Source organism: Schistocerca piceifrons, chromosome 4, assembly GCF_021461385.2.
Source record: "Schistocerca piceifrons isolate TAMUIC-IGC-003096 chromosome 4, iqSchPice1.1, whole genome shotgun sequence".
Classification (NCBI taxonomy): Eukaryota; Metazoa; Arthropoda; class Insecta; order Orthoptera; family Acrididae; genus Schistocerca; species Schistocerca piceifrons.
Window position 1 is genome coordinate 159,596,955 of NC_060141.1, and position 14,787 is coordinate 159,611,741.

The 14,787-nt window shown below is 41.9% G+C and overlaps 1 protein-coding gene and 1 non-coding gene across 2 annotated transcripts in view; one reads left to right on the top strand and one right to left on the bottom strand.

The window, feature by feature from the left end:
* LOC124795690 overlaps positions 1 to 14,575 on the bottom strand; it is a 371,675-nt gene extending 357,100 nt beyond the window's left edge. The window contains exons 1-2 of the mRNA XM_047259771.1: positions 14,547 to 14,575; positions 14,087 to 14,294 (exon numbers count right to left, since the gene is read on the bottom strand). Of these exons, the coding sequence (XP_047115727.1) occupies positions 14,087 to 14,294; positions 14,547 to 14,575 (237 nt within the window). The remainder of the gene's footprint in view (positions 1 to 14,086; positions 14,295 to 14,546) is intronic.
* Trnas-cga lies at positions 11,420 to 11,494 on the top strand. Its single transcript has one exon. It is a non-coding gene; the product is annotated as a tRNA-Ser (tRNA).
* Positions 14,576 to 14,787: the final 212 nt, after the last annotated feature.

Genomic DNA, 14,787 nt, shown 5'->3' on the forward strand with positions numbered 1-14,787 from the left:
GGCAAGGCGTAAAGCTTTGTGTCGTGCAGTCATCAAGGATACAAAACTGGGCTTCGGCTCTGAAAACCCATATCAATGGTTTCTTTAAGTGGTTCGCAGGCTGACACTTGTTGATGGCAGACCACTGAAATCTGCAGTTATTTGCGGAAGGATTGCACTTCTGTCACGTTGAATCTTGCAGGATCTTTTTCTGGCCGCAGCGATGTCGGAGATTTGATGTTTTACCAGATTCCTGATATTCACGGTACACTCGTGAAATGGCCTTACGGGCAAATCCGCACTTCATCGCTACCTCGGAGATGCTGTGTCCCATCGCTGCTCGTGGGCCGACTATAACACCACGTTCAAACTCACTTACTTCGTGATAACCTAGCATTGTGGCAGCAGTAACTAATCTAACTGCGCCAGACAATTGTTTTATATAGCCGTAGCCGACTGCAGGGGAAATTTAATTATAAAATTTCTAAACGTTACCGGTTACCCTCAACACAGTATTAATTTAACGATAGTCACTTGATATTTAACTCTTATTCGAAAATCATATCGAATGGAAAATTCTGTTGCCCAACTCTTTGTCGTCTTTGTCAAGTTGCAATAGTGATAAAATCTCCAATGGCAATCTTATGATCTGCTCACGCTCTGACAAAGGCAGATTTAAATTGCACGCTTTTGATTATTTAAAAATACAGAAACTCTAAATATTAGTACTCGGTCAAGTTACATTAATGTGAGCACCACCTATGTGCGACGTCAACGCGAAATAACCACTAAGAGACGGCCGGTAACTTCAGTACCAGTGAGGGATATACAAAGTGCGTCGAGGAGATGCAGAAAACATTGCAGTCGTTGTCGTAATGTGGAAACGGAGCGATTTATCTGCCCTTTTGGGGCATTATCATTGGCTTTCTGGCCAACGATGGTAGCATTACCGAAACGGCTAAGTTTGTATATTTGCATGTCACCATGGCTAAATTATGCCTTGCTTGGCAAAATGGCACCATCCAAAGGTGGCACCGAGGTAGCTGTGGTGCACCACGGGCCACAAACGACAGGGATGAACTACGGCTATGGAGATATTTAGAGGCGAGTAGACGTGCAATTGTTGAGCAACTGACCAAGCAGGTGAGCCATGTCTCCTCAATGGCCATTAAGCGAACGGTGGTGCATGTGGGCCTCAGCAGGGGGTACCAAGTTCATACACCCTAGCTGACTGCTGTTCGTTGGCGACGAAGGCTGGAATTTGCATGACAATACCACAACTGGGGAGTGACCACCGAGTGGTCACAGGTGACCTTTGCAGATAAATCACGTTTTACGCTCCATCGCACAGATAGCCATTGGCGTGTACGGCTTGAAGCGTCTGAAAGAAAACACACTACAACAATCGTCCGAAAAGCCCGGGCCGTAGGGAATTCCCAGGATGATCTCGTTATTCTGGGAGGCACAATGGATAAACACAAGAATATAACTACCCTTGGGTATCATGTCCGCCCCTGCATGCAGTCTGCTTTTGACCTCAGCACGATAGCATCTACCAGCAGGACAAAGAAACGAGTCACACTATGTGTGTGGTTAGAAGAGCACCAGGATAAGTTTACTGTTCTCCCCTAATCACCAGACTCCTCGAATTAAGACCCAACGAGAATCTACGAGACGATCTCGATCGGGCTATTTGCGCCATGCGTCCTTAACAGACCACTGCAATGGAGTCGGCCTGGCTCCACAACCCCGTCGGTTCGTTCCAGAAACGGATTTTCTTCCCATCTAGCAGCGGTCCGAACTACAAAAGGTTGCTATTCAGGTTTTTGATTGGTGGTCAAATTAATGGAACTGGACCGTGTAATTCAGTTAATTGTCAAGAAATAATTATATCATTAGAAAAGTTGTATGATTACCCAGAATTTATCTTTACAATAATAATAACAATTTATCTGTTTCTAGCACTATTAGCAGTAATTAAAATTACTGATATTCTTCAAGGACCGAAGTCCTGTCCGAAATCTTTCGACAATAACGTCATTCTGAATATGAAACACTCTGTTAGAAAATGATTTGCGTCGATGAGAAGTTCCGTGATACTGTCATGTTCTGGTTGTGCACCAGTCAGTGGTACTGTATGTTAGAAGAGGGGACTGTCAAAACTGAAGTTAAGAAGCACCAAATCCCTCAGTATTCACCGCGACAATTCTAGAAGTAGATATGCAATAAGGTATGTAGCCATACTGTGCGTTATAGACCACTGTAGATTTTCTTTGACACGTTAAAAACACAAAAACTTTCAGCTTTGTGTGAAATTAAGAGCTATAGTCATTATGGACTCAATACAGGTACTTTTCGGGGATATTTGTACAAGCTTTGCATATGCACTTGTAATAGAAAAAAGAAGAATAACAGGTCAGACAAGAAGGGAATAGAAGTTGCTGAAATGCGAAATTACGTAAGTGCGGGGTAAAAATTATAGAGGGAGGCCAAGATTTCAATATAGTGAGCAGGTGCAAGTGGATGTGCGTTGTGGCAGTAATGCACAGATGAAGAGGATTTCACTGGATAGGCTGACGTGGATAACTACATCAATCCAGTCCTCAGCCTGAAAACGACAACAAACAACATTTTAAAAAATCTTTGTGTGGTTCAATTGATGATCACCTTAATGCTGCACACTTTCCGCAAGCAGTACTCCGCAGTTTGTTAAACAATTCAGAAAAGACACCTTAAAACCGCCAGAGGTTGTTAAAAATTTTACTATTTCGTTTAGTTTAGGACTTAAACCATCAGGTCAACAAATATTGTCGACACGACGTGAGAGGATGACATCAAAAATACGAGCAGAACACAGGAGTGAACCGTATCAAACATCATGATTTCACAATGTAGTTCTGATTCTCCGCTTCAGATGAGCAAGTTTTGGGTTCCCATAGTATACCACGAAAGTGTATCTGGATAAATGTCAAAAAAGTTATGAATCTCTTAACACTGTAAGCCCTAAAGAAGCACTCATAGCTAAGTAAGATCCTAGCTTGTTCAAGAGAATTCCTTGTGGACTTCAATCAGATGAGCCAAGTGAAGAAGACAGCACGCCTGAGTAGTTATAAAAGTTATTAATGTAACAATATTTGGCGATTTATAGATGTCTTTTCTAATGCTATACGTTCCAAACGCAGAAGAATATTTTGGCCGTGAATTAAACACCGTCAATAGCGTCCGCAGTTCGTGCTTTAGTGGCCAGCGTTGGTGCCTCTGGATCACGGAGTCCGGGGTTCGATTCCCGGCGGGGTTGGGGATTTTCTCTGCCCAGGGACTTTGTGTTGTCCTCATTATTTCATCATCATCATTAGTGTCAGTGGCTCGACTGGACTGTGTAAAGAAATTGGCCTTTGTACGGGCATTGATAACCACGCAGTTGAGCGCCCCATAAACCGAACATCATCATCACCGTAAATAGCATTAAATATTTCTACCATCTCACACTCACCGTTTTCGTCCTCTCGAAAGAATTCTGAAACAACGAAAATATTTTACTGTCGACAGAATGGAGTCCAAAACGTCTCACAACAAACTATGAGTTCTGACATGTGCGGGAATATTTCTTACCATTATCATGAACATAGCTATATGTTCGTTGTATTCCTGCGCAGTGGGGACATTGGCCAGACTTTTTTCAGTTGTAAATACAGTCTCCCCCAAACGAAAGTGATATGGAATAGGTCACTTTAAATAATTTGGTTCGTATGACACAGATAAAACGATTGATCAGTCTCTGTTACTTTCGAGAATCACCAAAAAACATAACAGCTTTTGGACAAACGATTCTAGAAATCAGACAAAAATACTTAAAAGACGTGGAAAAAGTACTCACTGTCGCGAACGATAGAAAATTAATGGGTTAGACACTTCTAGTGGACAGATACTAAGCGATAAAACATAATTTCTTTACTCACCACTACAGGAATCTGGTTAAGTAACACGAAACGCAACAGTTTTATCTTTGGAAGTGCAAACAGAAACATTTTTTTCCTTTGTTTTAATGTCAGTGAGTGTGACATAGACGGTGCTTAATCTCTGTTATCTGTGAAAGCTCTTTATTTCCATATATCTCAAAATCTGATTGTAGCATCTTCAACTTTTACCTCATTTCACGAAAAATGGACATATAATTCAAAACCGCGGTCGTGATAAAATAACATCTTAATGGAACGTAGACTGTAGAAAAGAGTATGTTATTTTGTGGTCTATGTTACCGGTCTGATTGGTGTTGTCACAAAAATCTTTGAATAACGAAAGGTAGTCTACTCCCCGAAGGTCTTCAGATGTCCCTGATGTCACCGTGCTGCATGGTAATTCCCTAACATAAGGTGTCTGAGACATGTCCGTTATGTTTCACTGCAAATCAAGTGCAAGCCCTTACTTAAGAGTTCAGATCTAGGCACAGCAGAATTTAATAAAGATTTCATCCGGCAACATTATGTCAACTATGGAAAGTGGAAGCATGAATCTGATGCCAATTTATAAACAGTCCTAACGGTCTACCCTTTATTGTTAGCGAGCCTCGGGTAATACCTAAAATTTGTGAGGTTTAGTCACAATGCAAATTTAAAACAGTACGGCTTGTATTACAAATTAGCTACCACTGCATTTTTTCAGCTCCTATTGCAAGCTGAACACAGTTTTATTTGGTTCAGAACGAGTATCAGAAGTTCAGATCTGGATACTGTGAATGGTACATAAATTGGATTCCTTGTAACCGCTCTTTGCGCTGGATTCTCTTTTATTTCGGTGGCGGTAATAATGGATTACATGTTCGACCCCGTTGCGGAAACACGAGATTCGCCGCGCGAAAATCCAAGCCTTTGTCTTTTTTCTTGCGTGTACTTTTTTCCAATTCATTTTGCTTTCTTATAGATTTAAGCAGATTACACAGCGTTAGGAACACAAGAAATTCCTGGACGAAATAAAATTCGACCCAGCTTGGAGAGATAAAATTAACAACGAGGTATCCGCGTACTTAACCACGGCGGAAACAGCTTTTTTTGCTCTTTCACGGAGTACCAGCAGAATCCCCAAGTTATAAAACACTGGCAAACAAATTGCTGAACTGCCGACACAGCGGGTTGCCTACCGTATCGCTTGGGCAACGCGTACAGATATCGTTTTATAACGTACGTTCTGGACAAAACATTTACTCTCGTTTCTACCGGCAGAAATTTGCCTCTTCTGTTATTTAACTCTCACAGGCGGTCACAAATCAGAAGCTACACGACGTAAAAATTGTAAGGTACAATTTTGTTGGAGCGGTACCGAAGTGTCAGACCATAATATCGGAAACTGACATTGCGGTTTTACGCCATTCTGTGCTCGCAAGACCACGAGCCTCAGCTGCGGTTTACGGAGAAGCACAGACATTATTTTTAGATGACGTTGCTGGGCAGAGGTGTTGGAAACGGCCGTAGACTTGTGCGCCTGCCCACATTCTTCTTGCAATGCGTAAACACGCTAAATAATACGGTCGAGCTGTTTATTACGCGTAACGGCTGGAAGCCGACAGTACTGTGGCAACGGACGAAATTAATTTAGAAAAAATAAATGCTTGTAACCATCGCTCAACTTACTAACTTTTTATTCGCTACTCGTTTCGAAGATTTTGGTTCATTTTGAGATAAGGCAGTTTGTCACCTGGTTATCAGAACTGCGCTTCACTGTAATTGTGGTATTTGTCAGTGAAACAAATCGTTTAAAACTTGTAAACAGTGTAAGGTACGTAGACTGCGCCTAGGCTTGTAATGTTAACATTATATAGTATGATACGTAAATTATTTTATATTACGTGATGTTTTTTTATTAATGCGAAGAGAATGTGTTGTATAAAAATGCATATTAGGAAGGAAATATTATTTTATCAAAAACAGACACACTCATCTGTAGGGAATCGTACGCAACCTTAGTTCCAGAAAATACACTTTCTTTTCTGTCTGGCAACGATTGTTTTATTCTCTAAAAATTTTATTTTATCAAGATGATCGGTTTTGGTCAATGTCACACATTTTCAAATCTGTTAAACAAAACCTAAGTCTAAATGACAACTAGGTTCTAAAACTGTGTTTATAATATTATCGAACAAAAAAATTGCTGTCTATTTACAGTATAGATGTAGTTACAGAATACCCAAACTTAATAGAAACACTATCAGTTTCACTGTTATATGTTAAACCCAAACTTGCTTGCTGGGGCTCTGTATGATGATTTCTGTTTCACTTAAAAAAATGCTTGTCAGTGTAGGAAATCCGCTGTAATGTTTAACGCTTAATGCTCTGGAATGTTTTATGTATACATTATTTCATGATTGTATTACTAAATCCGTTAGTGTGTGTGGAAGGCATTCAGTAACACAATACGCTTTTAATGCCATTTATATATCCTTTAAATTTTAATGTAAAACGTCAGCATTTAAAAACTGATTTAGTGTATTACAGTGAAACTGGCAGTGTTTTCTTTACCATCAGCAGACGAAAAGTAAGTGTATTTTCTCAAAACAACTTACGTCTAAGTTAAGTGTATTTCCTAAAAAAAAACTTACGTCTAAGTTCAGAAAGCAATATTCTGTAGCCATAGACACGCAGCCGCACTAAAAGTGCTTTTTATTAATAGGAAGAGAATGTGATACATAACAGAAACAACTTCGTTAAAAGGCTTATTTTATCAAAAAGGGACATATGCAGCTGCGCTAAAAATATTTTCTTAGGATTCCATTAATTCAAAATAAACAGCTTTTCAAAGGAATTACTGCTATCATTTCGCAGTTGTTCTCTTCAGCGAGACAAGAAACGTTTAAAACTGTCACCATGACGGAAGTTGTAACAGTCCCATCGTACAGATAAGAACCAAGTGAATTCTCGGCAATATACTGGAAACCTTGACATTAAAAGCTGAAAATTCTGTAATGTCAACTACGCCTCATAATACAGTATATCTAGATAGTAGCAGTGAGCAATGTTCTTTCAGCTACAAATGAATAAACAATTTAAGCAGTTTTCGCAGTCGCTCCTACTACACTATACAAAAGAAACGTAGCTGGTACTAAATGTCAGACATACACGAATTAACACACACAAAAAACAAATACCATTCAGACACATTTAAATACTTCAACAAAAACCAGGTATGTACCAAGTCGTATGCCTTCTAGCTTCACCCGTCATGTGTTATTTTGTTTCCAAGGTAGCAGAATTCCTTCACTTCGTCCATCTAGTGGTTTTCAACTTTGGTGTTAAATTACTTGATAATCTCATTTGTAGTACTCCTGATTACTTTCTTCTTTCTTCGGTTTACTCTTAATCCATAACTTGTGCTAGTTAGAAGCGCAATTCTTCCTCACTTCATTTCCACTGAGGAAAAGGAATCATTGAGATCCTTCTATCCTGAATTTTAATTCCACTCCTAAATTCTGTTTTACTTACGTCATTGCTTCTTCGACGTACTGACTGAACAGACCCTTTCTAATCTGAACACTTTTCTTATTTTTGCAGTTTATGCATAAACGATCTACCAGAAGGATTTTGAATGAGCGTTGACGTCGCCCTGATTTCACTGAGAGCGCCATTTATTGCTACACCAACTACAATACCATTTAGTAGCGCGAATTAAAGAATCAGAGAATATCATAGACTGGATGGGGTCACTTCATTAAATACAACGAATCTAAAATTGTACAACACCTGTGGTCTGCATACGCTGTCTGCTACCGCCATTTGATTTTCATTCCCAAAGTCTGACAAGAGTAATGCCTTTTGATTGCAGACGGTGAAATTTAAATAGCAAACGAGATGGAGGAGGGATTGTAACAATCATCTTGGGGCAAGTGTATTGATTTGACACTACTTTAGAGGGTTGCTTGTTAGTTTCGCTGGGTTCTCGGAAGACCGGTTGATACTGATTTCAGACCTTAGCGGCACTTCAACAATGCATCTCCATTACTTTCCGCGAAAGGCAGCAAAATACTTGTGTTTTTGTTCTTCGGTACAGAGTGAATAAAAATACTGATATATTTCAGGAGGTTGTGAAAGCACTGGAATGAAGCCGCATCGCTTAGAATGAAATTACAGTCATTTCGACAGTTGTCTTCATCTTCATCTTCAACAGCTGAACGTGTTTTATTTTCTTGTCCGAGGGCTGGTATTCTGTCTTCCGTAGGACCTGGTCACTGTTTTAAATGACGATGAGACAAGTGTGGGACGGTTGTAAGATTTTATTTGCTGTCTGGCCTAACAGACGGATGCCGCACTGAGATTCATTATTAGAATACTCAGCAAGTGTCTAATAAAAAGTGCATATAATACGAAGAATAAGTGAATAAATAAGCAAGAATAAAACTTATAGGAAAAATAATAAATCGTAATAAATCAGATCTGATGAAAGATATTCCACACAAAGGAAACAGCATACAAATCTCTCGTTCGACCAATACTTGCATATTACTCGTCATTTCGGGACCCATAACGGATAGGATTGATAAGGAGAAAGAGAAGACTCAAAATAGAGCGACGCATTGCGGTATAGGTACATTTAACAAGCGCGTATATGTCACGGAGATGCCAAGCCGACACGAATGGTGGACGTGACAGGAGAGACGTTTTACATCACGGTGTGTTGTACTCTTACAACTCCGCAAGCATTGTTTCCTAGGAGAGTCAACCAATATACTGCTTTCTCCTACGAACATCTCCCGGAAGGCTACGAAGGTAAAATTAGAGATGTTATAGCTCACACGGAGACTTACCAAACAACCAAGGTCCATTTGTGAATGGAACAGAAATGGGGGCTCATGCCAATTGTAGACAAAGCACTCTACACCACACGCCGTAATATGGTTTGAGGAGTATGGATGTAGATTTAGATGTAAAGTTACTAGTGAAAGGAGATTTAGCGTGCTACAGAACTGCTAGGTTGTTCACAATTAGTAAGTGGCCTCTGAGACACAGTACTTTCTCCATTTTAAAATAAATTTCTCACGTTTCGTTATTAAGCCTTTTATCAAAAACTGCTCTGCATAGATTTTAGCTGCGTTTTTGTTATTGCTTTTATGGCCTTACTTTAGTCAGTATTTTGAATTCCGTTTGATGTAGAGGTGTGTTGTTCCTATTCGTTTTTGAGATTCTTACAAGGTTAATGGAGTTTAGCCACTCTCTTCTCTATTTTGTGTATGGGCGATGGTAACACAGCAGTTTAGCGCCATAGTACCATCATCATCATATATATGTTTCGAAATGTTGCACATAAATATGAGTGATATTGTACTCTTTGTTTCCAGAAGCGTAGAGTCCCATATGAATCAAGGTTCCATTAAAAAGAAAGCTTCATCCCGAAAGAAAAATCAGTGAAGAAATTAGAGTTCCAGAAAAATACTAGTTCCTTTGCATCCTACAAAAATGGGATAGGTATTTTTCGATTTCTCGATTCTTTTATGAAATGCTGGAGGCCAGAAAATTGCCGTTCTCTGTCTTACAGACATATTTTGGAAAACACAAGATTCTATACATTTTAAATGGTTGTTAAGAATAATATAAGGAATTTCAGTCGCGTCTACGTTTATAAGCTGTTAGTCCGAATATTAGTACGACCTTGATAAACACAAATACAGCTAGCAGAGAAACTGTGCGCTACAATGCGCGGGCTGTATTCCATTTTTTCTTCGCAGTGTTTCGACAACAGACTTAACTTTCTTCGGCATGTTTCGTGAGCAATAGTTTCCAAGGCGTTGCTTCCGCTTCCGGACTGCAGCCAGTCGACCTGGATACTCGGAGAATTATTGCACCTTAAAACGGAACCAGCATCTGGTTTGAGTCCCTGAATTACAGTGTCATGTTTCATTATTCCTTCACATTTGAAGGGACAAGCAAGATATCAGAACAAACATTCCGAATCAGTTTTTGTAAAAGAAAATTATATTAAAAAGAAATTATGTTAGGAGAGTTTGGAATAGTATTGCTGACGTCTGTATTTACAAAGTATTCTTGCAATATAACAGTTTATATCTGACCCCGTTTGCATCTCCTGCTCAACACGAGAAGTCGTCTTAACCAATAAGGCTATCCGGACATGCATCCTCATTTCCCACGGTGTATGTGTGGATAACGCAGCTGAAGGACGACATTTGCTGTTGGGGTAAGGTTCCATCACAGACGTTAGGATATTAAGAAATATTTGGGAGAAAAAGATCGGCAACATTCCGAGTTCGAAACGATTCTGGAGGCATAATCCAGTGGACTGAACTGCTAAGTCTGGTTCCCGAAATTGGCAGTAGATCGTGTTCTAAATCCTGTTTTGGCGAACGTTTCCAATTTTCATGATCGATGAAAGACATCGCGGGGGCTGAATTGCTTGTCTCACTTACTTCAGTGTTTCCAACAACGTTTAGAAAAAAGTTAGATCGAGCTGTGTAACATAGGAAAAACTATAGTGACATTTCTAGAGGGTAGTGGAATGTACTTCTGTGAACTTCAATGGGTCTTTCCACAGTTGGGTCATTTAGATCGTTGAACATCGAGACACCTGATGGTGTACCAGTAGCGACTGCACTCTTTCCTGCCCGCCTCAGCGGACAGAGATATTACGCACCCAGCAACGGTGTCGCACCGAAACTGCTATGGTTTCAACTCTATGTCTATTTCCGAAGTGATGGATCGCCGCATCACCTTACATCTCGTAGCCAAGCAAGAAAATCAACGTACGAGACTGATTAACTTTCGTATGCAAGCTTAAAACCAGCCGGCACGTATAACTACTACTGAATTGGAAGACGATCGCAAAAATTTCCATCGATTCAGGTAGCGTGTCACACAACGATTATAGCTTCTCTGGACATGTTCACTCGCATCATAAGTAGATGTAGCCACCCTTATTCTTAGGTTAGCGCATAAGTTCATAACATTTTTCCGTAAGTGTGATAAACACAATAGATACGCGTAGGAGAGTTTTAGTCATCGCCTATTCTCCTTCGCAATTTACAATAGACTACCAATGCTGGGTTAACGTTTAGATTCAGACGGTAGAAAGCGCATAGTTTTGAGGTGAAGAGCTCGTCGAGACATATTATGAACGCATTTTCATCCGGAAAGGAAACTGACTGAAGATTGTTCGACAGAGAGCGGAAAAGACGAAAAATCCGAGGGGGCAGGATAAGGCAAATGTGAATGACATTTTCACTCTACAGCGGAGTGTGTGCTCATATGAAACTTCCTGGTAGATTAAAACTGTGTGCCGGACCGAGACTCGAACTCGGGACCTTTGCCTTTTGCGGGCAAGTGCTCTATCCTTTCTTCCAGGAGTGCTAGTTCTGCAAGGTTCGCAGGAGAGCTTCTGTGAAGTTTGGAAGGTAGGAGACGAGGTACTGGCGGAATTTAAGCTGTGAGGACGGGGCGTGAGTCGTGTTTGGGTAGCTCAGTTGGTAGAGCACTTGCCCGCGAAAGGCAAAGGTCCCGAGTTCGAGTCTCGGTCCAGCACACAGTTTTAATCTGCCAGTAAGTTTCAAGGTAAATGTGAATTCGGAATAACTTCCCAAATCCTGCATAGCGTATTTTGACAGTCTAGGAGAATGCGGGCAGGAGTTATTTTGGAGTAGCACCACTTCAGGCAGTCTTCGTAGTCGTTGTTCTCGAATTACGTCTCCAAGACATCTCAGTTGTTGACAGTAAATGTCAGCAATGACGGTTATATCTCGGGGAAGCAATTCGCAGCACACCACACTATCGCTGTTCCTCCAGATGTGTAACCTGATTTTTTTGTGGATGGGGACAGGTCTTTCTACGGGGAATAATTGTTATTTTTTGGGCTCTATCATTCCTATCTTTTCCTAATGTTAGTTTAAAGACACCATTCCTCGTCGCCACTAACGATACAGGATAGGAGTGGTCAGTGTTGTTGACGAGCCACTCGATGACTGGCCAGCAGAGATGCACATATGGCCAGGCCGCCACTGATTCTTGTGATTCTGGCGAGCATGCGGTACCCATACACACGATTTTTAAACCTTCCTCACTGAATTCAAAAGAGGAATGATCACAGTTTATCATATTTGCCAGTTCTCGAGCGGAATGAGGTAATGCCTTTGAACCGTCTTCATCAAACTCCTAAAGTCATCCTGATAGTGGAGAGTCACTGATGTCAAAATGATCCTGCTTAAAACGAGATAACAATTTTCTTGCCGTGCTTTGTCCAGTGGCATTGTACCCATACACAGCGCAAATGCTTCTGGCTGCCTCCGCGGCTGTCACCCCTCTACTGAACTCAACCCGAAGAATACGCCGGAAACGTTTCTGTTTTTCCATTTGACACTCTATTTTCTAGCGTCCACAGGTCCACCCATTACTCAAATCAAAAAATGACAATATGCAACTCGAATAGCAACAGTGAGCGACAAATAAAAAAATCGACAGATAACCTCATACCAACCGGAATGCTAACATTCAAAACAAAAACGCTACGAACTTAAGCACCAATCTAATAACAATATTCCAAATACGCTTTCTTTGGTGTTCACTCTCTCCTATCTGTGATTTTCTGTCAGGAGGGTCACAGTTCGTTGTAATAGACGGAAAGTCATCGAGTAAACAGAAGTGATTTCTGGCGTTCCCCAAGGTAGTGTTATAGGCCCTTTCTGTTCCTTATCTATATAAACGATTCCGGAGACAATCCGAGCAGCCGTCTTCGGTTGTTTGCAGATGACTCTGTCGTTCATCGACTAATAACGTTATCAGAAGATCAAAACAACTACGAAACGATTTAGAAAAGATATCTGAATGGTGCGAAAAGTGGCAACTGACCCTAAATAACGAAAAGTGTGAGGTCCATATGAGTGCTAAAAGGAGCTCGTTGAACATCAGTTACACGTTACATCAGTCTAATCTAAAAGCCCTAAATTCAATTAAATACCTAGGAATTACAATTACGAACAATTTAAATTGGAAGGAACACATAGAAAATGTTGTGGTGAAGACTAACCAAAGACTGCGTTTTATTGGCAGGACACTTAGAAAATGTAACAGACCTACTAAGGAGACTGCCTACACTACGTCTGTCCGTCCTCTTTTAGAATACTGTTGCGCAGTGTGGGATCCTTACCAGATAGGACTGACTGAGTGCATCGAAAAAGTTCAAAGAAAGGCTGCACGTTTTGTATTATCGCGAAATATGGGAGAGAGTGTCACAGAAATGATACAGGGTTTGGGCTGGAAATCGTTAAATGAAAGGCGTTTTTCACTGCGACGGAATCTTCTCACAAAATTCCTATCACCAACTTTCTCCTCCGAACGCGAAAATATTTTGTTGACACCGACTTACATAGGGAGGAACGATCACAAAGATAAAATAAGGGAAGAGCTCCTACGGAAAGACATAGGTGTTAAGAAACTTCCTGGCACATTAAAACTGTATGCCGGACCGACACTCGAACTCGGGACCTTTGCCTTTCGCGGGCAAGTGCTCTACCAACTGAGCTATCCAAGCACGACTCACGCCCCGTCCTCACAGCTTTAACTCCGCCGGTACCTCGTCTCCTACCTTCCAAACTTCACACAAGCTCTCCTGCCAACCTTGCAGAACTAGCAGTCATGGAAGAAAGGATATTGCGGAGACATGGCTTAGCCACAGCCTGGGGGATGTTTCTAGATATAGGTGTTCATCCTTCCCGCGCGCTGTACGAGATTGGAATAATAGAGAATTGTGAACGTGGTTTGATGATCCCTCTGCCAGGCACTTAAATGTGATATGCAGAGTATCCATGTAGATGAAGATATCAATCTGTAGCTTTGCAACAGCTGGAATATAAAAATGCGTCGGGGGACACATCATATATGAAATCAGTGACACTGGTTGCAAAAGACCACTCTTTATCTGCCGGACGAAAGAGCCATCTTCCACTTCGCTGAGCTGTAACAGTTTCGAAGTAACACAGTAGCGGCGGAAAGATGAGGTACAACTTCGAACCACAGTCCGTCTAGACCCTCAGCACCGGCGCTGGACAGCCGCTGCACACAGGTGCCCCTTCTGAGGCCGACGAGATCCCACGAGCACTGCAGCGTACTGCTCGGCGGCCTACCTGTATCAGTCGGGTGTGGTAGTCGCTCAGCGGGTAGCCTTCGGCGCGGGTCGGGCGCCGGTCGTCAGTGTGAGGTCGTGTAGCGGGGCGGCGCGTCGCGTCGCGGTGAATCGCCGGCCGGGCACTGTGCGTGCGCGGTGCGTGAGGCTGGGCCGGCGGCGGACGTCGCCCACGCCACTCGTACTGGGGCGGCGCGCGCGCCTCCCGCCTTTATAAACGACCGCGGGCGGCGCGGCGAGGCGCCTAAAAATACCGCGGCGCCGGCGACGGCGGCGGCAGCAGGGACAGCGACAGAGACCCACCGGTGGTGCTGGGGCGAGCGCCCACTGGAGAAGCGCGCTGCCGCTACCAGAGACACTGGGTCTGATGAACGAGGAGTAGCGCTCGGACAACAGGCAACCAGTCTCCGTAGACCCACCTCCTGACGGATACTAGGACAACAACTGTTGTTACATCTTACACGTAAGAGCGATAACAACAGCTGTACATTCTAACGAAAAAAAAGGGCGCATCACGAAGGAATTATCCGAATGGGACTGATATCGGTAGATGTGATGTACAAACAAATGACCATACACTACTAGCCATTAAAATTGCTACATCACGACGATGACGAGCGACAGACGCGAAATTTAACCGACAGGAAGAAGATGCTGTGATATGCAAATGATTAGCTTTTCAAAGCACTCACACAAGGTTGG